At 40.2% G+C, this 24,639-nt stretch overlaps 2 protein-coding genes across 8 annotated transcripts in view; one reads left to right on the plus strand and one right to left on the minus strand.

Moving 5' to 3' along the window:
* The window catches only part of LOC140212462 (ubiquitin thioesterase otulin-like), a 47,024-nt gene extending 38,741 nt beyond the window's left edge, over window positions 1-8,283 (plus strand). For all 6 annotated transcript variants that reach the window (XM_072283294.1, XM_072283289.1, XM_072283295.1 and 3 more), the window contains one exon: window positions 7,778-8,283. In XM_072283294.1, coding sequence (XP_072139395.1) covers window positions 7,778-7,972 — 195 coding nt within the window. In that variant the 3' untranslated portion in view covers window positions 7,973-8,283. The remainder of the gene's footprint in view (window positions 1-7,777) is intronic.
* A 13,545-nt stretch (window positions 8,284-21,828) lies between these two features.
* The window catches only part of LOC140212463 (progressive ankylosis protein homolog B-like), a 163,753-nt gene continuing 160,942 nt past the window's right edge, over window positions 21,829-24,639 (minus strand). The window contains exon 12 of one of the 2 annotated variants that reach the window (XM_072283296.1): window positions 21,829-24,091. In XM_072283296.1, coding sequence (XP_072139397.1) covers window positions 23,978-24,091 — 114 coding nt within the window. In that variant the 3' untranslated portion in view covers window positions 21,829-23,977. The remainder of the gene's footprint in view (window positions 24,092-24,639) is intronic. The other variant, XM_072283297.1, reaches the window with a different exon arrangement.

Consider the following 24,639-nt stretch of genomic DNA (forward strand, 5'->3'; position numbering starts at 1 on the left):
TGGGGGTAGGCAGTTCTAATGGCTTGGCACAGACTAGATGGGCCAAAGGCCTGTTTCTGTGTTGTACTTTTCTGACTCTAGGCATTTAACTGTGATGTATCTCAATCAATCTCCAAACAGATGAAAGTAGATCTTGTCATCAAGTAAAATTTTGTGGAAATACAGGGACACATAAATGGTAGGCTCCTGGAATTTGGGTTTCTGCCAAAAAAAAGTGTTTCCATTGATTAGTTATTTTATCCTGAGTATGTACAGTAGGTGCTTGGCACCAGCAGGCATTAACTCCCTATTAGCCTAGCCATTAACTGATTGCCAGGTCAGTAAACAATAAGTCACATTGATGAGGGATTGGAATTGTATCTAAACGTGATAACTAAATGACACATTTATTGTCTGCATAAGAGAACCAGTTAATTCCTTGAACCAGTCCTGGTCCAATGTTGTTATCAGCATGTTCCAAAATGTGAACTCCTGTTCTTTGTTTTAATTACCTTGTAATGCAGCCAGTACTCTGTTGAACCTACTGTTGGCATTTTGAAAGTTAAACAAAATTTAATTTTAACTAGCATTCCAAAGGAATTCTGAATATATGCATTGTAATTTTAACTTTAGTGCTAATTTAAAGCAATGCCTTTTTTACTATATTGTTGCAAATAATTATCAAAAGTTTCCTTTTGTCTTAATCTTGAATCTGGTGTTAGTGGAGTCTTTCTCAGCTAGCTTAACTGAAACCAAAAAATTGTGAGGAATAAAGAGCATGTTATTCAAGGTTCTAGATTGCTAGCATTTCCTGGGGAATGAGAACCATTATGCACATTTTTCTCCTTCCTGTTCCTTTGGAAATAAGTCTTTAGTTTTTGCATTCGGTCTCCATTGGCTGGCCAGTTTGGATGAGAGAGATTTCTGTATGTGATCACGATGACAAATTGTAGTTTTAAAGTTTCATTGTGTACACTTTTCAAGAAGTTGATCTTCAGTAGCCAGATAATCTTAGCCTACTATTTTGTACTAGAAGTGATTTTAAGAAAAGTTGTGAGGGGCAGGAAAGTGACAGAAAGAAGTACAGGGGTCTGCACCACATTCATGCCAATTTAATAGTATTTTTGACATTATGTGATAATCATCAATTAATCTGGGAGGATTGATAATACTAAACAAGCACAATGATTGTGACTTTTGTCAAAGAGAGATTGGGATTTATGGTGGCATACATGGGTTTCTGTTTGCTTCCCAAAGGTACTCTTGTACTTCACAGCACTAAAGTGAAATTTAACACGAGGAACAAACAAAAGCAGCCAGATACAGGTGGAGAGTACGGTTTAGCCTTTGTACTTGGGATCAGTCAATGTTCTTCTTTTGGAATATGGATTAAAAAACTGTCTTCTGTTTTTGGCTAAGAGATGTAGTTTGTAATGCTACAGACTGCACACTGTGTTTCTGGGAAATATGTACTACTCAATGCAAACTCTTGACTTTGCTCGCAGCATAGTAACTGGTCATTAGCTGCTGCCATAACTGCTAGCAGGGATTCTCACCAGGTAATTCACTCCAGAGCAGGAGAAACAGAATTGGGAATTGGCCTTTAGGCTTCTCAAATTTGTTTAGCCATTCAGTTACATCATGACTGCTTTGATCTGAAAAAATCTAGAACATAGAAAATATTACAGTATATCACAGTACAGGCCCTCTGGCCCACAATATTGTGCTAACCCTTTAATCTTCTTCAAGATCACTCTAACCCTTCCTTCCCACATAGCCCTCCGTTTTTCTTTCACCCTTGAACTTATCTAACAGTTTCTTAAATGTCCCTGATGTACCAACATCTCTGACAGCATGTCCCATGCACCTACAACTCTGTGTTTAAAAGTCCAGTTCAGAATTCTGAATGACTTTGTTGTCTATGGGGAAGGAAATGTATGGATGTTGTTGCTTCACCTTTTTGCTCTCAGCAGTGCACAGATGGTTCACCATTTATTCCTGGAGACCGCTGGAAAATGCAGAAAGTCGTTTAATCATATCTTTTCTGAATTCTGGAGGCAAATCTATTTGTGGAGGTCTGACTAGGCCTTAAGATCTAAAACTCAGTTTACTTTAATTTATTGGTCTGACAGGTTGTAAAGTTTTGTGAGTCTTCACTACTCTTCTTTATTCTCTAAAATGCTTCACCAGCTACTTATCAGTTCACTTACCCCAGTTTGTCTCGGTCACTAGCTGTTCGTGTTTAAGTCAGAAGGTGCTAGGTGCATCCCTCTCCAGATCTTTAACAACCAAATTCTAAACTTGAAACTCTAGTGCAAAGCTGAGGGAGTGCCCAAACTATTGGGAGTGCTCTATTTTAGATAGGAAGTTAAACTGAAGTGATGTGTGCACTTTCTAGTGGACATAAAAGATTCTGTATCGCTTCTTGGATATGGGAGAGGGTGGCGCGTTTTCTTCAATATAATGGAAAACTCCCCTTCCGAATGAACAAGATGAGAGTTTTGTTTTTTCAGAACTAATTTTAATTTATCTGGAAACCAAAAGCAGCAAAACAGGGCTATTGATTTTATATGCTGCTTAATTATTTTTTTAAATACTGTTCCAAAAAATTACAACATAGAGCAGGGCAGTTTAGTACAGACCCTTTGGCATATAGTATGTCAACAGTATAACCTGCTCCAAGGTCATTCTAACTAACCCTCCTTCCCACTTGGCCCTCCATTTTTTCTTCATCCATGTGCCTATCTTGTGGAAGTCATCATGATGACATACCGATGTTTATCCCAATAATTAATTAAACATGTGGGAATATGTTTTGTACAAGTTGATTGCCATATTTCCTTCAAAAGTTTTTCACAATATGTCCCAATAAGAAGAGGAAGTGACAGGTGCTAAAGAAATGCAAGTACTGTGTACCTTTTTAGAGTCATATCTCATTGCAGTTCCTTTTGATTTTCTGAAGAATTAGTTCCAACATCTCTTTCATTGGATAAGAGATGGCTTGTTTAGCCAACTCAACCTGGAGCAGACCAATGCTTTATCAGGGGCAGAAAGAAAAATGTTTCGTTTTATTTTTCAGCTTTTGGGGGTTTGGGCATTGCTGGCAAGACCAGGATTTATTGCCCTTCAGAAGCTGGTAGTAGGGTGTATCCTTGAACCATTGCAGTCCTTCTGCCAAATGTACTCTCTGTTGTTTGGTAGGGAGTTAGAGGAGTACAGTGGGGTACTTTCATAGTGTTTAAATGCTAGTTTTAAAGCTTCAGTCGGCATTTATAGGGAGCACCAAAAATCTGATGTCTAATGTCACACATTTGCACCCCAAGAATCTGAAACTCACCAGACTTTCAGAACGGTGAATTCTCCATGCCCAAATATGATCATCTTGCATTCCCGATGTGGGATAAGTAAAACAGGGTAGTCTGGGCTGGTTTAGGTTTACTGAGCCTCTCACCACTGGAAGTGCAGTGCAGAAAATCCTGCTGAGTTTGCAGGTAAGACAGTGTGCAACATAGGTCCACAGATGCACATCTTGCCAGAAATTCCTGGAAAATTTAATTCTTTGAGGAAGACACATGCACTGGCATCCCTAAGTGTTTCATTCCTGTCCACCTATTTCATTATGGTAACAGTGTTTCCTTGCCCAGTGTAAGGAATTTTAAGTTATGAACATTTTAAGTTTTGTGAACAGTGGAGAATAATTGGCAGGGGCAAGAGAAAATAGCCATCTACCCATTCTGTCGACTGCCTGGGTTTTTGACAGCTGTAGAAACCTGGTTAATTTTAAAGGATTTTTACCAGATATTCCTACTGTACAATCATAGACCTCCAAAAGAGCAGTGCAGTCTGGAGGCGTGAAGAGGCAAAAGTAATCTTCCTCCTTGAACCAAATGTGAAAGACTTGGTGGAGTAACTGGCCACTTACACAAGATGGCAGTATTGCAATTTGCAGCAAGTTTTTAAGAGTGTCCTTGGAACCTCTGAAATGAATCTGCAGCATTGTTTTCTGCAGAGAACATAAATGTTCATTCCTTCTCAGAACTTGAACAAGTTGCCAGAGAACATCCACAGATTTGTAAGATTTACCAATGATTCCATTCTATATTGTCCAATGCTATAAGTTTGATTATTTAAGTCATAGATGTGGTAAAGAATAATTCTAAGAAAGCTGTTGGAATTTCCAACTCGGGTGTGTGTAGAATTTATTGTAATTTCTCTCAATACTGCTATTGAGTTGTAAGAAAATGGGGATATTTATCATGAGCCAGTTTGACATTTATACAAATAAACAAACTAGCAGCAAGAATAGGCCATCTGTTCCATCCAACCTGCCCATTAGAATTGTCACCAGTCTCTCCCAGGCCAAAGCCCTCCATCAGCTTCCCAGGCCCCTCAGTTCCTTAAGCCTAAAATGTTTATCTACCTTTTTTTTTTTTTAGTAAATCTACCCTCTCACAGTTCTCTGGAGCAGAGTTTCCAGAGGTTCATTGCGCTCTGTACGAGGAGATTCAGAAGCACCCTGGTTTTAAATATTTCCCATATCTTGTGACTCTGCCTTCTTGTTTGAGACACTCCCATTCGTGGAAACATCTCAACCCCTTATCAAGCTTCCCTTAAGGTATTAAAGATTTCATTAAGCTTGCATTTTCAGATTATCAGGTCTAGGACTGAAGTAAGGAGAAGTTTATTGACATACAGGCAGATATTTTGTATTCTGTGAATGGAAGGTCCGTATATGTTTGGTTGTTGAGTGTTTACAAAGCTAGGGTTGATAGATTCCATTAGTCCAAAAATCTAAGTACATGAACGTAAGTTTGCTTCTCTGCACAGACCCATTGGATCAGATGGGTTACTGAATGGCAGAAGAGGCTCGAGAGGTCATGTGTTCATACTTCCATTTATTTTTATTTATTGAGATCGTTTGTTCATTCGTTCATTATGTGCTATGTTCCATGACCATGATCGTTCTTGACAAATTTTCCTACAGATGTGGTTTGCCATTGCCTTCTTCTGGGCGGTGTCTTTACAAGCCGGGTAACCCCAGCCATTATCAATACCCTTCAGAGATTGTCTGCCTGGCGTCATAACCAGGACTTGTGATATGAACCAGCTGATCGTATGACCATCCACCACCTGCTCCCATGGCTTCATGTGACCCTGATAAGGGGTGGGGGGCATTAAGAAGGTGGTACACCTTTCCCAAGGGTGATCTGCAGGCTAGTGGAGGGAAGGAGTGTTATGCAGGTCCTTTGGTAAAGACGTATCTCCACCTCATCACCCAAATTGAGATACATCACGAAATAGGCCTACCAGCCCTTCGAGCCATGTCACCAGCAACTTTCCACAATGACCAATTAACCTACTAATCAGTATGTCTTTGGACAGTGGGAAGAAACTGGAGCACCTGGAGAAAACCCAAGCATTTCACAGGGAGGATGTACAAACTCCTTATAGGTGACTGGGAATTGAACACTGAACTTTGATGCCTGAACTGTAATAGTGTTGCGCTAACCACTATGCTTCATGGGACCCTGGTTTTTATGTTTTTGTATGATGAGACTTTGAGGGTTTGTTTACTTAAATAATTACAGTCAGTGGCCACTTTATTAGGTATACTTGTACATCTCGTTAATGCAAATATCTAATCAGCCAATCACGTGGCAGCAATTCAATGCATGAAAGCATGCAGACATGGTCAAGAGGTTCAGCTGTTGTTCAAACCAAACGTCAGAATGGGGAAGCAATGTGATCTAAGTGACCTTAACTGTGGAATGATGTTGGTTCCAGACAAAGTGGTTTGAGTATATCAGAAACTGCTGAAATCCTCGGATTTTCATGCACAACAGTTGATGAAGTTTACAGAGAATGGTTCCAGAAAAACCCCATAAACGTCCGTTGGGTGGACGTTCTGTGGGTGAAAATGCCTTGTTAATGAGAGAGGTCGGAGGAGAATAGCCAGACTGGTTCAAGCTGATAGGAGGGCGATAATAACTCAAATAACCACACATTACACCAATCCTGTGCAGAAGGGCAGTCTGAATGCACACCACGTCGAACTTTGAAGGGGATGGGCTTCAGCAGCAGAAGTCCATGAACATGCACTCGGTGTATGTGAGAGTCTAGGATTGTCTAGCAATTCTCAAGTGAAAGCACCAGAATAATGTGTACACTGTATTGATTGAGTTATAGTGCAGAATAGCCCTTTCAAGCTGCACTTCCCAGCGATCTCCCAGTTTTAATCCTAGCCCAATCATGGGACAATTTACAATGATCAACTAACCAACCCACCAGTGCAACAGAGCACCTGGAGGAAACCCACGTGGTCATGGGGAGAACACACAAACCCCTTACAGTCAGCAGCAGGAATTTAACCCGGGTCACTGGTACTGTAAATTGTCGTGGTAACCACCACACCAGTATGCTGCCACACAGTCTCCTTGCCTAAGAAGGGGTGTGATTGCCAGTGATGAAATACAGAAAGATTCAGTGGCCTGGTTGCAGAATAGTGGGTTTGCTGTGAAAAGAGAGTGAAGAATTAGTCATGATCTGGATGAATAGCAGAATATGCTCAAAAGGCCACGTGGTCTTCTCCTGTTCCCATTCTCCATGTTTGTGTGCTTGAATGCAGCAAGACTCGGCCAACGTTCACTTGACAAAAGTCCAGGCAACACAAGAGAACCCAGTCACTGATAAGTTGGTGGCATTACCTCAGTGTCATTATCCTGGGGTCAGCAATGGCCAGAAACTTGGCTGGGCCACCCAGTGAAATACCATGGCTGCAAGAATAGTTCAGACACTGGGGATGCTGTGGTGAGCGACTCAGCTCCTGACTCAGGTCATGAATGTAATGGAGTTTTTTCCACCTTGCCTGGCCAACAGTTCATAAGAAGCTCAGCACCATCCAGCATAAATCAGCCTGCTTGATTCAATTAACTTAGCCATTCGTTTCTCTGTCACCAGTGTACAGTCACTGCACTGCTTACCACCTAAAATCTACATTATAGTTTGTACCAAGGATATTCGCAAACCCACATCAAGGAAAACGGACAAGAGACACATAGGAATGCTACGACCTATAGGTTCTGCTCCAAACAAAACACTATTCTCTCGTAATTACTGGGTTTATGTGCTGCAAACCCCTGCTGAACAGCACTGTGCAGAACCTTTATCAGAAGACCTTGAGCCATTCAAGAATATGATTTAACTTTACCCACCAAGGGGTGATTAAAGACGGGCAAGAAATGCTGGCCTGCCAGCGATGCCCAACTTCTGAAAATAAATGCATACATTTTTTAAAAACAATCCTGGATAATTTTCACTGAATGATTCATCGAACAACATGACAGGTTGGTATAATGCTTTCAGAATCTTTTATTTATTGATTGAGATACGGGGTCGAATAGACTGCATTGCCCGGCAAACTCCGATTTAACACTAACCTAATTACGGGACAATTTACAATGACCCAAATTAACCTACCAATTTTGAGTTCATCAAAATTTGCAGTGCTTTCGTCTGCTCACCACATTAATTTTTGTTACTTGCTCGCTGTTAATCCTCACAGAAGTAGGAATTTGTACCAGTTCAGGGCCTTCATATATCTTGTCATCTTGTAGTGGGGCTCATGAGTGAGTTGTAGATATGAATAGCACGGAAATAAAAAAATCTGTGATTGCATAAATAATGGGCACCTTATAAGTCAGCTTTGATATTGGACTTGAGCTATTTGTCAATGTATTGAATTATAGTATTCAACATAAGTAACCATTATCACATTGACTTTCTTTTTTTTAAAACTTAGGTGGAAATGTTTCTTCTGGGATACTCCTTGCAATTGACTATAAGAGTTTTCAGACTTTACAAGTTTGGAACTGATGAGTTTGTCACCTACTATCCTGATGATCACAAGGATGACTGGCCTTCGGTTACTCTAATAACAGAGGATGACAGACATTATAACGTACCGGTGGAAAACACTGAAATGACCATTTTGTAGGCTGAATTTTATGGGACTTAATTGCCAACATATATCCAGAATGTGACTGTAATTTGGAATTACTCTGAGATTTTTTTCTAACTTGGGCTTTTATGGGAAAAAAATTGCTGCCAAAGACACATGACATGAAGCTTAAGAATGCATCAGACATTAATGTACAAGTCTGAGTATGATTTGTAGGCATGAAGAGAATGCAGAACAAATTTGACTGGGCACAGTTGTTATGTTATCTTCCGTTAATATTTTGTAAGATTATTGATATGTACATGGAAAACTGCCTTCATAAATAATAGTATAAAAAAATTATGTGTCATTAACGAGATGTCTAATGATTTAATTGATCAACCTTTGTGGGCTTGAATGGCTGAGGTATTTTGAACTTGAAATGATATTGCAACTACTTTGGTGCGCTGAAACAGCATTGCTCTGTGCTACAGGGAAAAAGATTATGAAATTTGTTAATAACAGGAGTCCACTGGGATTAGTGTTCGTTTTTTAATCCATAAAGAATCTGTAAAAGGTAATGGCGCTATTCTCGAGGGGACCTGTTCTCAACACCCCTGCTGACTCCGCTGTGCATTGGTCAGACCGCACTTGGAGTACTATGAGCAGTTTTGGGCCCCTTATTAAAGGATGTGCTGGCGTTGGAGAGGGTCCAGAGGAGGCTGATAAGAATGGCCCTGGGAATGAAAGGATTAATGGACGAGGCATGCTTGATGGCTCTGGACCTGTACTTTAGAAGAATGAGTGGGGACCTCATTGAAATCTATCAAATATTGAAAGGCTTAGGCAGAGTGAGACATGGAGAAGATGTTTCCTGTAGTAGGGGAGGGTGGCGAATCTATGAAATTCATTGCCACAAACGGCAGTGGAGGGCAAGTAATATTTGATAGGTTTGATAGGTTCTTGATTAGTAAGGGCTTCAAACTGTGCAGGGGAATTGGGTTGAGAGGGATAATAAATCAACCATGATGGAATGGCAGGGCAGACTTGAAATGCTGAATGACCTAAGTTTGCTTCCATGTCTTATTGTCTTACACTGCTACAATCAGATGGGTGTCATTCTTTAAAAACACTCTCCTCATGGCGGCCAAATATCAGCAACAAATATTGCCATGGAAGATCTAGGAGGCTGCAGTGGTGACAAATAGAATCTAGAATTACAGAAAAGGACATTAGAACTGGTAAATGGGTGCATGATTGGTCCTGTATGCTGTGAGTAGTGAGGACATACAAGGCCTTCAGAAGAACAGTCTCAAAAGGCGTGACTATTCATGCAATGGAGCAATGTTGCAAGAAATCTGATGGCCTTTCAAGATGTCAAGATAAGTCACAGTCTAAACTTGTTCTTTACATACAAACACTTTCCTGTGTTCAGAAAGATTGATATCTACACCATAAATTCTCCAAAACCAAATCCAACTTTTAGTCCCAGCAGCCTCCTCCACAATTCAAGCCTCCAAAATTTGGACCTAAATGGGGAGTCAGTATTTTTCCTTTCCATTTCAGCTAAAATGGCAAAGAGTAGGAGGGAGGTCACCAGAACAGGAGGTGTCACTCTTGAGAACAATGCCTCACCAGAGTGGTGGAGACAGTCCACTGCTTTTCTTGAATGGAGGAGGTAGTGAGCAACAAACCTTTGGAGTCCAGATGAAATCTTAGAACTGCGCTCTTTAAAAATGTTTCATTGTGTTAGTGCACTCCCCTTGCATTGATCAATCTCTCATCTCCAATCATGCTGGGGACATTATGTTTTGTCCCCTTAAGGTATGTTTTGGGTGCAGCTTGTATCTCCATTTCTCTTCTGGTTTGCTTTGAGGTGATGTCCCTTGCCTTTCTCCTCACCTTATCCTAATGATACTGAAGCAGAAAGAACGCAAGGTGCAGGAGGGAAGTTGATGAAGAACTGTGCATCATTGTTTCTCAAACCTTACAGAACCACCTTAGAGACCTGCACTGGGAAAGCTGAGCAAATAAGGTTGGAGGGGGGATAAACATCATGGAGAATGACTCCAGGTACTGACAGTGTGCAGACCGATGAGAGGCACAGGTATCTGGTGCAGGGTCTCGCTCAAGGGAAAGTCAGTTCATCTGTTCCGCCTCAGGAAATGGATGAGAATTTTGATTTTCGTGATGGGGAGTGTGTTGCTTGGCAGAGTAGCAGCAAGAGACGAGCAGTGTGGTCAGTATCTACTTACTGCTTACTGCACCAGATTGTGTGAAGCCAGGATACTCCAGTCTTGTACTCTTCACCATAATGACTCCCTGATAATCCCATAGGACAGCAGTTCCTTCAGTTTGTTCTTTCAATTATCTTTCTTGTGTCTATAAAAGGATCAATAGAAGTGGAGAAAATCCAATTTTTTGCCTTTTTCTTTGTGAGCTAAATTAATCTCAGCTGACTTAATAAGATTTACCTCAAGACCAAACTAACATATATATAATAGTTGCCTTATTTCCTTTGTATGGGTCACCTGCATAGTGAAAATATCTTGAGAAGTATCGAAGACATCAAAGGATTCACAATTGGAGGCCATAATATAAATAACATCAGATATGCAGAGGACATCGTACTAGTAGCTGACTCAGAAACAAAACTTCAAGAACTACTCACTATAGTGGCAGCAGAAAGTAATCACAGAGGCCTCTCAATCAACACCAAGAAGACAGAAAGCATAGTCATCTCCAGAAAGACAAACATCCCACAATGTGTGATCAAGATCAGAAAATACAAACATCAAACAAGTCAACAAATTCAGATACAGTACCTTTGCAGCCTAATAACAAGTGATGGCGGGTGCGACACAGATATCAAATACAGAATAGCAATGGCGAAAGAAGATTTCCAAAAAATGAAGACCATATTAACAGACAGAAAGATGAGCACAAACACTAAAAACAGAATACTGCAATGCTACATTTATTCTATCCTGACTTATGGAAGTGAATGCTGGACCATTTCTCCAGCAATGGAAAAGAGACTTGAAGCAGCTAAATTATGGTTCTACAGGAGAATGTTAAAAATATCATGGACCATACACACATCAAATGAAGAAGTTTTCAGAAGAGCCCAAGCAGTTTGATGACCCATACCAACAATAAGAGAAAGACAACTCAGATTCCTAGGACACATCATACGGAAAGATGAACTAGAAAAACTCATACTCTCTTGAAAGATTGAGGGGAGCAAACCTAGAGGAAGACCTTGGCTTATGTACATCAAAAGCATAGCCAGGTGGTTACACATCAAGGAAATGGAAGTCATCCAAAAAATGAAGGATAGATCTATATGGAAAACCATGGTCACCAAAGTCTGCATCAGATATGGTAACTAGACAGACAGACATGGGTCACCTAATTGTCTAGTGTCAGCAAATGCTAACAAAGTGTAATTAATTTGTCTTTGTAATAACCTTTATTGTTATGCTGTGGAGGATCACCCTGTTTTAGAGTTGAATTGGTAAATCCTTCATGACTTTAAGTCACTGAGTGCGAACATAAATAAATGTTACCAGTAAAATTGATATGATGCATACACATGGTGACCAAATGATTATGGCAGTTGGCTTTTGGCCCACTAAATGAAAGGTCTTGGCCGAGTCTAAAAAAACAACTGCCTGATTGTTCTTCCTTTCAGCACCTTTAATTACATCACTTAGTAAGGTCATGTTTTTAATACAACCTTTTGCCTTTGATTCAAAGTAATTGTTATAGATAATCTCTCTGGTAATAATTTTATTGTACTGCATATTTTCACAAAGATAAGCTAGCCATCTTACATTCCTCTGTGCTGCACAATTTTGTCTGATAGCTCACTTTAGTATTCTAAAGAATCTTTCCAGACAGTAATAATGAGTTGGGACAATATTTGGGAATCACATTTACTAATATTTTATCTGAGAATGAGAACATTAAAAAAAATCCACTAAAGTCTTCTCCAATTCTGGCTATCGATAGATTAAGCGTCTCCTAATTGCTTACTTGTGAGCAGTTTCAAAGCCCTGGGAGTGCACATCTTGCACAAACTCACATGGTCCCAGAACACATCCCACACAATCAGGAACGCTCACCAATACCACTACGTTCTGAGAAAGTATACATCAATACTCACGTCATTCTACAGATGTGCAGGAGAGAACATCCGAACAAGCTGCATCACTGGAACTGCACTGCAGTGGACAGAGCAGGCTCTGCAACCAGTAGTCAGAACTAGCAAATGCATCACTGGCACCATCAAAGACTTGTATCCAGAAAGGTGCTGGAAAAGGGCCAGTAACATCATGAAGGATCCCACCAACCATGCTCCTGGAGGCTACACGACATTGTCACAAGGACCACCAGACTCAAAAAGTTACTTAGCAGGCCGGGTAGCATCCGTAGAAAAGTTGACTGTTCGTTTCCACGGATGCTGCCCGACCTACTGAGTTCCTCCAGCGTGTTGTGCGTGTTGCTTTGACCCCAGCGTCTGCAGAGTATTTTGTGTTCAAAAAGTTACTTTCCCCAAGCAGTCAGGCTGATTGACCACTCACTAACCCATCACTCCACACCCCCAACCACCACTACTTTTAACATTTCAGGTACAGTCACCTCATATACAGACACTCCTATGCCTTGTCTCACTTTATGGACATTAAATCAATATATGTGTATAAGCTATAGTATGTAATCACATCGTGTTTTTAAAAAAATTATTGTGTTTTTCTGTGCTACTTTGGATCCAAGAGTATTTCCTTTACTCTTGTGTACTGGAAATGACATTAAACAATCTTGAATTGTAAATGAGAACTAAGTATATTAATATCTGAATTATTATTACTTTATAATAGTGCTCAAGTTGTCAGATAAAGAATGGATAAACCAAGCTTTGCTTCCCTCCCCTCATCCCTTGATAGTTTTATGAGATTTGCACTGCCCTGTATTGCCTTATTTTCAGGCAAGTACATTTAGGCCCTTGAATTAAAGCTAATTCTATACATTCTCTCGTCCTCTTTGTTTTAAATGGTTAAATATCCACCATTGATGCTGAACAAGTTGAAGCTTACAAGTTTTTCATAAACATGAGAGATTCTGCAGCAGCTGGAAATCTTAGATGCACCACAGAAATTGCATTTTCTGTGGTGACTGTAGAGCTTTTAAGCCAAGTGGCTTTCATCAGCAAATACTGAGATGCTGGAGTAATAGGAATGTGTTGTACGTAATGCCACAACAGTACCACCTGTAGAGCAACACCCGATAGATCTGTCTCTCATCTGAGTGCCCTTGGCTAGAGAAGAGGGCAGGAATCAATGTGGAGTGATTAGCTTAAATTGTTCTGTAAGAAAGCAACGATTGTGGAAAGTGTTCATGAGATTCACACGTCTATAAGTAAATCCACCTTCAGTCATCCAGGCATAAGCTCCTCATGCTTCCTCTTGCATGAGATGATAAAGCATTTGTCATGCAAGGATATTCCTGTTGAGATGTCATCATAGAACACAACAGCACAGTACAGGCACTTCGGCCTATGTTGTTATTGCCGACATGTCAACATAGCCTAAGATCAATCTAACCCTTCCCTCCTAAAAATCTCTCCATTTTTCTATCATCCATGTCCCTATTAAATTGTTTCTGCAATGTCCCCAAGTGTATCTAGGTCTTTCAACATTCGTTAGGTAGAACAAACAAAACCATCTTAGAGTGAATGTGGAGAGGATGTTTCATATAGTGGGAGAGTCTAGGATCAGAGGGCACAGCCTCAGAATTAAGGGGTGCCTATTTAGGACAGAGAAGAGGAAAAATTTCTTGAGCCAGAGGGTGGTGAATCTGTGGAATTCATTGCCACAGGCTAGTTTATTGGATTGACAGGTTCTTGACTAATCAGGGCATCAAAGGTTACTGGGCAAAGGCAGGAGAATAGAGTTGAGAGAGATAATAAATCAGCCATGATGGAATGGCGGAGCAGACTCAATGGGCCGAATGGCCTAATTCTGATCCTATGTCATCTGATCTCGTATTTTTGCCTCTACCACCACCCCAGCAGTGTTCCACACACCCACCACTCTGTTTAAAAACAAACTTATCTTTGACATTCCCCCCCCCCCCCCCCCCCCACAGATTCATCCTTGTCCTTTGGCAGGCCTTCTGATTTGTAGCCCTGGTGATGCAGGTCAAGTAGCTTCTCTTTCTCATTTGAGGACTGTTGCCCCCTGCTGACCACATTATGCAGCAGACTACAGTAAATTCTCCAGAGTAATTTGCCTTCTGACCTGATGCAAACATTGAAGTCTCATTTTCAGAAGACAGATGGCATTTTCCTTTGTCATTTTTTGTACTTGGACTTTCATTTGTCGGGGGACTTGGCTGGTGTTATGAGAATGGAAAGGATGTGGAATGTGTTTTCTTCAGCAGTTCTGAACAATAATGAGCACTTCTGCCTTGTATGGGAAAGTGTTTCAAAAGTGTGCAGTCAGACTTGTAAACTGTGGTTAAAAAGAAACATTGTACTGTTAGTTCTCCTGCCCACAGTTTTTTAAAAAATTGTAGTTAGGCTTTGAGCTCTTACTTACCTCAGAGAGGATGGAAGTGTGAATGTATGATGGTTGCTTTCATTAGGTGTGCAGCTGATGCTGGTAGAAAGCCAAAGTCACTAATGTGGATCACAACTGGAAGTCCCTGGTCCATTTCCAAACCAATTAAGACCAGCTAAAAATCAATTTTGGATTACACAGAGCTGTGGGAGAAACATATGATGCAATTTCTAATTGCTCCTTTTCTGTAGTCCTTTAACATTTTAATGTGAAACACCCTGATTTCCTTGGCTGCGCACATCTAGGGAAGACACTCTCAAGTCACGCCAAACTCGTGAGATTGAGATGGCTCGTCCCACCATAAACCCCGGTTAGTGTGGATGCTGTGTAATTTGCTGCCATGTTACAAATTAGTGCCATGAAATATCAGACAGTACTCTGCATACGATTAAAGGAATTATATTTATTAATCTTAACTAAAGGGTTAGTAAAGAACAGCAAAAAGAAAATGGCCCATTCTAATTAAACAGTCAAATGTGTAACAAATTGGAGCTCCTCTTGAACTTCTCTGCCACTCACGCACTGGGCCGTCGGTCAATGTGAAAGCCCACACCACCTTCCGAATGTCGCTCACTATCCATCTCGAGCAAGCTGGTCTCCCATGCTACGACTGGTTCTCCCCAGCATCTTGTCTCTCCATCTCCTGTTGAACACAAGCCCAAGACCAATCTTCTTGTCCTTCACCAAGAAAACCTCCCGCTAATTGGATGGCACACATTCCACATCATCCCTTATCTTCAACAATAACCCAAACAGGCTGAAAGCAGAACAAACTTCTCTCACAGAGCTGCTAAATGAAATACCTACAGCATAGCAGTAAAGATATGAACCTGGGCATTACAAATGTTTACTTAGCTATTTTACTTGCACATCTCCATTGATCAGACCCAGATTCAATATCACTGGCATATGTCATGAAGTTTGTTAATTTTATGGCAGCAGTAGAATGAAATACATGATAAATATAAAGAAACTTAGTTACAGTAAGTATATATATTATGTACAGAATATATATATCTATATATATTAAATAGTTACATTAAAATAAGTAATGCAAAAGAACAGAAATACAAAAAGTGGTGAGGTAGTGTTCATGGGTTCAATGTCCATTTAGAAATCAGATGGCAGAGGGAAAGAAGCTGTTCCTGGATCACTGAGTGCGTGCCTTCAGCTTCTGTACCTCCTTCCCAATGGTAATAGTGTGAAGAAGGCATATCCTGGGTGGTGGGTCGTAAACACAAAATACTCTGCAGATGCTGGGGTCAAAGCAACACTCACAACACGCTGGAGGAACTCAGCAGGTCAGGCAGCATCCTTGGAAACTATGGTGGGGAAGGCTCCCCCCACCTTTTTTATAGGGCCTCTGCCCCCTTCCCTCTACAGTCCTGATGAAGGGTTCCGGCCCGAAACGTCGACTCAGTTTCCACGGATGCTGCCCGACCTGCTGAGTTCCTCCAGTGTCCTGGGTGGTGGGGGTCCTTAGTGATGGACACTGCCTTCCTAAGGCACCGCTCCTTGAAGATGTCTTGGATGCTATGGAGAGTGGTACCCATGATCGAGCCGACTAACTTCACAAGCTTCTGCAGCTTATTTGGAGCTTGTGCAGTAGCACTCCCACACCAGATGGTGGTGCAGCCAGTAAGAATGCTCTCCAAGGTACATTTGTAGATCTTTTCAAGTGTTTTAGTTGACAAACCAAATCTCCTCAAACTCCTAATGAAATATTGCCACTGTCTTACCTTCTTTATAATTGCATCAATATGTTGCATCCAGGTTAGGTTCTCAGAGATATTGACACCCAAGAACTTGAAATTGCTCACTCTCTCCACTTTTGATCCCTCTATGAAGATTGGTTTGTGTTCCCTCAGCTTACTCTTCCTGGTCCACAATCAGCTGTCTGGTCTTGCTGACATTGAGCGCAAGGTTGTTGCTGCAGCACCTCTCATTTAGCTGGTGTATCTCACTACTGTATGTCCTTTCATCACCATCTGAAAATCTGCCAACAGTGGTTGTATCACCTGCAAATTTACAGAAGCTGTTTAAATTATGCCTAGCCACATGATCATGGGCTAGGCATAGAGAGTAGAGCAGTGGGCTGAGCCCAAATCCCTATGGAGCACCGATGTTAATTGTCAGCGAGGTGGAGATGTTATTTCCAATGCACACAGAATGTGGTCTTCTGGTTAGGAGGTCAAGAACCCAGTTGCAGAGGGAGGTACAGAGGCCCAGGTTCTGTAACTTTTCGAAAAGGACTGTAGGAATGATGGTGTTAAATATTGAGCCACATAGTCAATAAACAGCATCCTGACATAGGCATTTGCATTGACCAGTTGACCCAAGGCTGTATGGAGAGTTATTGAGATCACGTCTGCTCTAGACCTATTGTGGCAATAGGCAAATTGCAGTGCATCCAGGTTCTTCCTGAGGCAGGCATTGATTATAACTATGGTCAACCTCTCAAAGCACTTCATCAATGTAGATGTGAGTGCTACCGGATGATAGTTGGGCACTGGTATAGTTGTTGCCCTTTTCAAGTGGGTGGGAACTTCCAACTGTACAATGAGATATTGAAAGCATCTTTGAATACTCCTACCAGTTTTCAGAGCCTTACCAGGTTCTCCATCAGGTCCTGCTGCCTTGCGAGGGTTCACCCTCAGAGACGAAGGTCACAGGGTCACTGGGTGCAGCAGGGATCCTCGTAGCTGTTATTTTATTCAGCCTTTCAAAGCGAGCATAAAAGGCATTGCGTTCATCCAATAGCGAAGCATCGTTGCCACTTATGACATTGGGTTTTGCTTTGTAGGAACGAATGGCCTGCAAACTCTGACAGAGTCGACAGGGTTCAAGATCATCTTTCTGTATTGGTTAGAAGCTTTTTGAAGAAATACCTTGTTATTTTCTAAAGTAAACCTTTGAGAAAGCGGTCCATTTTAATATCCTATTTGGGCAATCTAATATTATTCTGGCATGTACAATATGTGAATTTCACTGAGAGGGTATTGCATATACTGTAGATGTCTTCCATAAACTCTAACATTTGTTTCTGCAGTTTTATTCGCTGAAGTTACTCAGGTTCCTAAGTTAATCCTTTGATCTTCAGAGATCTTGAAGGGTATTTAACAAAGTTAGACAATATATTTAAAAGAGTGTCTACAATCATGGCTGAAGGATTGAAAACAGTTCATTGGGATATTGCTCATGAGGGGGTGTACAGAATGGGGTGTTAAAGGGCATGATGCTGAGTTGTCTATTGTGTCTGAGCAAGTCAGCCAAAACAAAAAAATAAGATTAGGGAAAGAGAAACATGAATAATACAACATATTGCTCAAAGGACAATGTTTACCCTAAGAATGCATTGATAACCACAATAAATCTCGCTGGTAAACTTTACTCTTACAGCATTTGAAAGGTGGCTAACTTTCAATAACAGGGGGAATATTAATTAGGTACCTGACTCTTTGGGTGAAAAGGATTCAGCTGGTAAATTTTCTAACCTTGAACATTAAAAATTCCCTATAGCTTCTCATAGATTAAATGTCAAATTTACTTATTTATACATTGCTGTGAACCTACTGGTTAAATTTAGATGCTCTTTAGTCATCAGGAATTGTAAAGGGGAAAAGAATGAACGGTGTGGTCAATTTGTACAGACTGGAGAAAACACACAGATTGCATCTAAACTTAATTACTGCAATCTGTGTTTTAAATTGGAAGAGAAAAAAATTGTTTCCTTTCCAACAGAGAATGTGCCTCTTCCATTTACAAGTAGCTGATAACTCATGCATGTTTTTCTGGTTGAATTCATTACCCGTAGTTCTGTTCTTTTGGTAAATGTATTTACGTTAAGAGCAATGATTGTCTCAGCAACTGGATGCACTTTGAAATCACTGAACTTGTCTAAATGAGGCTGCGAATGGTTTTATTTTCTTGAATTAGTTTCCAAATTTACGTCAAGTGATTTGCCTCTCTGCTTCTTTTTCCTTTGACTAGACTGCATACCTGGTTTCAGGTTGAACTGCATCACTTAAAGATTGATACAATGTTCATTGATTCACTATTGTCACACTTTACACTGCCTACTTACAAAATTAATAAGCCCTACTTATTGTTGGGACCAATTCTTCTTATGTTATATGTCAGTGATTTGGATGACGGAATTGATGGCTTTGTTGCAAAGTTCGCAGATGATATGAAGATAGGTGGAGGGACAGGTGGTTTTGAGGAAGTAGAAGGACTTGGATTAGCAGAGTGGGCAAAGAAGTGCAAATTGAATACAGTGTTGGGAAGTGTATGGTCATGTACTTTGGTAGAGGAAATGAAAGAGTTGACTATTTTCTAAATGGAGGAAAAATACAAAAAATTGCGGCACGAAGAGACATGGCACTCCTTGTGCAGGATTCCCTAAAGGTTGAGTCTGTGGTGAGGAAGCCAAATGCAGTGTTAGCATTATTTTCAAGAGGGCTAGAATATAATAGCAAAGATGTAACATTGAAAATTTATAAAGCACTGGTGAGGCATCACGTGGAGAATGGTGAGCAGTTTTGGGTCCCTTTTCTTAGAAAGGACATTCTGAAACTGGAGAGGGTTCAAAAGAAGTTCATGAAAATAATTCCAGGATTGAATGATTTGTCATATGAATATGAAGAACATTTGATCGCTCTGGGCCTGTAATTATTAAAATGCAGAAGAATGATGGATGACCTCATTGAAACCTATCAAATGCTGAAAGGCCTTGATAGAGTAGATGTGGAGAGGACGTTTCCTTTGGTGGGAGAGTCTAAGACCAGAGGACACAGCCTCAGAATAGAGGGGCGTCCTTTTACAACGGAGATGAGGAGGAATTTCTTTAGCCAGGGAGGGGTGAATCTATTGAATGTGTTGCCACAGGCAGCTGTGGAGGCCACGGTTGATAGATTCTTGATTGGTCAGGACATGAAGGGATAAATGGAGAAGTCAGTTGATTGGGGCTGAGAGGAAAATTGGATCAGCCATGATGAAATGGCAGAGCAGACCCAATGGGGCAAATGGCCTAACTCTGCTCCTCCATCTTATGGTCTTGTGGTTTTACTCATATAAGATTCAGATTAGCTTTATTTGTCACGTGTACATTGAAATATACAATGAAAAGCATCACTTTGCACCAATGACCAATACAGTGTGAGGATTATACTGGGGAGGGCCCACAGTGTCGCCATGCTTCCAGTGCCAACATGGCATGTCCACAGCTCACTAACCCTAACTTGTACATATTCAGACTGTGGGAGGAAACTGGAGCACCTGAAGGAAACACTTGTGGTCAAGGGAAGAACATACAGACTTCTTACAGACAGTGGTGGGAATCAAATCCCAATTGGTGAGTGCCAGTGCTATTGCTTCACTCCCTTAATTTCAGAGTTGTCAGCTGCCTAATCAACTCCTCAAAGTACTAATCCAGGAAAGCATCTTGTACACACTTCAGGAAATTATCTTGCCCGTTGTTTTCAGTAATTTGATTTAGTGATTCTGCATGTAAACAATTTGTTCAGTATTTCCATTTCTATAGATGTTTCCTTATTTTACTGTGCCCTATATTGTAACCACAATTTTGAAGCTTATAAACAACTTCAACTTGTGTTTCCTGCCCTTTGCTGCTGCTGAACCCCACCCAAACCAAAGCTAATTCTCCGCCGTAATCTGCCAACCCAAGTGTGTTTTGAAATCTTGTTGATACGTGCAATAACATCATTTACATTTAATTGAACATTTTAGCCTCAAAATTTTTTTAACTGTTTCAGTCCTCAAAGTTAGATGAAATAATATTTTTAATAATTTCACTGACCCCTGTGGGCAAAGTTGCAGCAATCAACGATTGGTGCAGTCGCGTATTATTGTTACTAACTTACACTTTTCTAACAGGAAAGTTGTTCTTATTTTTTGAGAATTTAATTCATGTGGTGTTTATAATACAAAGGTGTCCAAGAACTTAAAAAGCAACCAGGACCATTTTGGGCCATGGCAGGAGTTCCTCTGGTATTCAGCCACTCCCAGATATAAAGGGTCCTGGCTTGGAAAGACCAGACTGCAGTATAGGACATGCTGAGTAATATACATGCCGGCACATCTATCAGTCAGCACTGTCACGGGACTTATAAGTGGATATCCAGAATTGGAGTTTGGTTATGTTAAGGTTACCCAGCGCAATGCTGAGGAAATGAGATCTAGCACTGTGTTCAGATAGACCTAGTATAGGAGCAGAAACATTCACTTCAAAGGAGATACTCATCCTTGCAGATTAGTTGAGATGATTAAACGTCACTCCACAAAGCCTTCCAGTTTTGGCTGGAGGCAAGACTCCGGCCACAGCTTTTGAGAGGTAATGTTTTTGGTGCAGAACTACATTTGGTACACAGTATTAGTCTCTTGGGTCCTGATGGTCAGCTTGCTCAATCCTCCCCGTTCAACCTAGCTGAAGACAGGTGTGGACTACAACAGTGGGCAGAATCCAACTCAGTTGGCCCCTTTTCTCCCCCAGCTGTTTAACTTCTACCTTTAAATCTCTCCTCTGACCCCTATTATAGGCATCTCATTAATGGTTTTCAACCTGAAACATCAACTGTTTCTAATTCCACAGACGTTGCCTGACCTGTTCAGTTCCCTGCATTTTCTGCTCTCATTGCTGCAATTTGTTTTAAATTGTCCACTGGAAAACTGCTGAAGGGTCCGAAGAGAGAAAGTAGGAAATAGAATTCAGGTAAGTCCTGACAGGCTGAGGGCAATGCTATTGTAATCCTACGGAACAAGACAAAATGAATTGAAGCAACTACGATTTTTTGCATCTGGTGCTCTGGTTTTGTACATAATTGTACTTAATCGATATTATAGTTTAAATCATTTTAACCATCATTTATTTATTGAGATACAGCATGCAGTAGACGCTTTGAGCCACGCTGCACAACAACCCACCAATTTAACCCTAGCCTAATCATGGAACAATTTACAAGGCCCAACCAACCTACCAACTGGTGGGTCTTTGGACTGTGGAAAAAACTGGAGCACCCGGAGGAAATCCATGCAGTCACGGGAAGAATGTACAAACTCTTCATAGGCAGCATCGGGAATTGAACCTGTGTCATCTGTACTGTAGAGCATTGTGCCAACCACTCCACTACCGTGCCATTCTAATTGCACACAGAAAAATTGTTTGTTATAGGTGTTGCTACTTGCCATTTATTTCTCAAACAATTAACATATGTTATTTGGTAAAATTGGCCAATTTCAGCAATGCATATGATGACCTAAATACGTTTAGTGATTTTGTTCTTGCTGTCTCATGTAGCATATTTTGATTCCGGAGGATGTGGAACTGAATTTTAAATCTTGAATACGTATACCATTTTATAAATGTCAAAGTGTTTCATACAGCACTATGAAAACAATCAACATGAGGAAAAAATTTAATTAAGTAGCCAACAGAATACGCACAAAATCATAACTCCAAAGTAATGGATTCAAATCTAATTAATACCATGGAAAAATATACATACATTATATATAGAAAGAAAGAAACCATTCTATATTTGGTATATTAAAATTACACTGTTATATTAAATAGAGCATATGTGGCACTTTAAATTAATGGAAATTTAATTCTGATTAAACATTTCACTGCTTAATGAAATTTAAAGCATGTTGCAGAACCAATTTGGCTATTAAAGAGAACAGGTTTTCACTCATTTACACATAACATTCATAACTTCTTTATACACAAAATACTTTATCTAACAATTTAGCAACAGTAATGCTGAGAGTCATGTCAAAATAATTTCAGAGAACATGATTACCTGGGGCCATTTTTTCCTTAAGTTTCAATAGAAGAGTATTGTGACCATGAGTGTTTCAAACTCTTAGTACATATGGCCAGATGTATTTTGGGTAAAATGTAAATGTATCTACCCAAATTATGTCAACTATATTTCTACTTGCAGGAGTTTATTACACGCACTCAAAGAAATGCATTGGTTTATGAAAGAGTCATTGATATATCCCTTTCTCACTGAGCTTTGCTCTTCAACAATCTGCTGAAAGTTTGGATTTTTTTTTACAACCAATATTGCTATATCATTGAGCACTCTCAGGTCAAAATTACTCTGCGCCAACAGTGCACTTTTTTCTTTACCTCAGCTCCAAAGGACTGCCATTGGGGCCCTCAAAGAAAGTGTCATTTCAAAGACAATTACTTGATGTGGCTTCAACAGGCCCTGCGACTGCTCAAGTAATACTGAGAACTTCAAACAAATGTTAGTTATGTGTAGTAAATAACAGCCTATCAGGCTTGTTTACTGCTGAGCAGATTTAAAGCCAGGCTTCCACAACTCCTAAAATAAACAGAGGAAAGAAACATCATTTAAACATTGAAGTAGTGTTTGTAGAATTACAGACAACTCTGAACTGGTGCCACACTTCCAGAGAAGCCATCAAACATGACCCTGCAACATTACTTGCTATGAATGTTTGTAAGAAATAGCCATTCCTTGACATGTAAACCTTTGCTCTAATAAGCTGCAAAGAAAGAAATGTAAAATTAATTTGAATCATTTGATTCCCACTTTACGATATACGATGCTCTGAATCAGTTCACGTATTGGGTGTGAGTACCAAACTTGTGTACGTAGTTGTCAAATTTCACACCCACTTTTAAAATATATTTTTCAAGTATTGACCTTGTACCTTTTTAAACATTACTAGATTAGGAAATTCAAGTCAAGTCTGTTTTTAGTATTAATTTCTCTACTTTTTAGCATTTTACCTGCATCACCACCACACACGCACCATTATCCTCAAATACTGTTATCAAACACTTTTTGGTATTAAAAAAATAAACTTGATATGTTTTCAACCTTTTCACTAAGTTGTGTACTTTGTGGCTACAGTGCCTGAACTCCACCTTGAGCAGCAACATTATGGCAGTAAAGCACACAGGCCACTAGAGAATCTAATTGCAAACAAACATTTGATGAAAAGTAATAAAGTAATTAAATAAAATTAAAAAAACAAATATACACCCTGTTGTATATTTACATCTACAGTATACAAACATACACCGTAGATGGAAAACAGGACGGCAGGAAAGCCAAGAAGAGAGGTGAGAGATGCTTTGGTTGCAAATGTGTTGTTAATACCAGTGGGAAGAAGGATGTCAGCCAAGCCAAAGCTGGAAGACTTGATGGATGTTTTCTTTTGAAGTTGTTTTCCTCCACGTATTAGCAGAAATGGAACAGCACTGTGCACGAGGAGATCCTTCTCTTGTCTGAATCTGTCCGATGGTGCAAACAATTCCTCAGCACAGTTTAGAAGTTGTCTTTGGCAATGGACACTTCTAGGAAAAATAAAATGCAAGAGAGAGAAGAAATGGAGGGCCTAACATTGTACCAGAGTGACTGCTACAGTTTATAAATCTGGTTCACTCATCTTCATCCAATTCCACAACCTCAGACATTTCCTCAGTGACAGCTGTGTAATTCATTGCAGAGTCCTCCCCTTCAGCTGCTGTTGTATCCAGTGTTCTCTTCTTTTTCTGTAATGACAACACCATTTTAACGTTTTACAATCTTTTAACAGTCTGACAAGATACTTAATTCTTTTAACTTCTGTTCTGTAATTTCTTGGTGTCTCATCTAATCCATTCTGTTCTATGATACAGGGCTGAGATGTGGGCTTGGAAACCTGTTGGACAGAAATACTGAGGGTCAGAGTAATCACCATGGAGAAGACAACGGGCTTTTCTTGCTACCTGTCGATGGCACAGGGAGCACAAGTTGCTTTGAGCTATGCTCCTTTTACTGAAGAGTGCATTGTATTTTTGTTCATCAGTCAGGACATTCAGCTTTCCATGATCCATTTGTCCAATCAGCTTAAGAGGTTTACACATAATTCTTTTCTTTGGGGGAGGGGGAGATGATTGTCATGCAGTTTGAATCTGTCTTGCAATTGGATTGGGGTCAAAGCTCAGGCACCAAAGGAGGTTGGGATATGAGAATCAGAACTGCACTTGGAGATCCAAGAGTTAGCTCACATCTGAGAGTGTGTCAAAAGTCAGTATTCTACTTTTGACTTTTACTAGCA

Source organism: Mobula birostris, chromosome 19, assembly GCF_030028105.1.
Source record: "Mobula birostris isolate sMobBir1 chromosome 19, sMobBir1.hap1, whole genome shotgun sequence".
NCBI lineage: Eukaryota > Metazoa > Chordata > Chondrichthyes > Myliobatiformes > Myliobatidae > Mobula > Mobula birostris.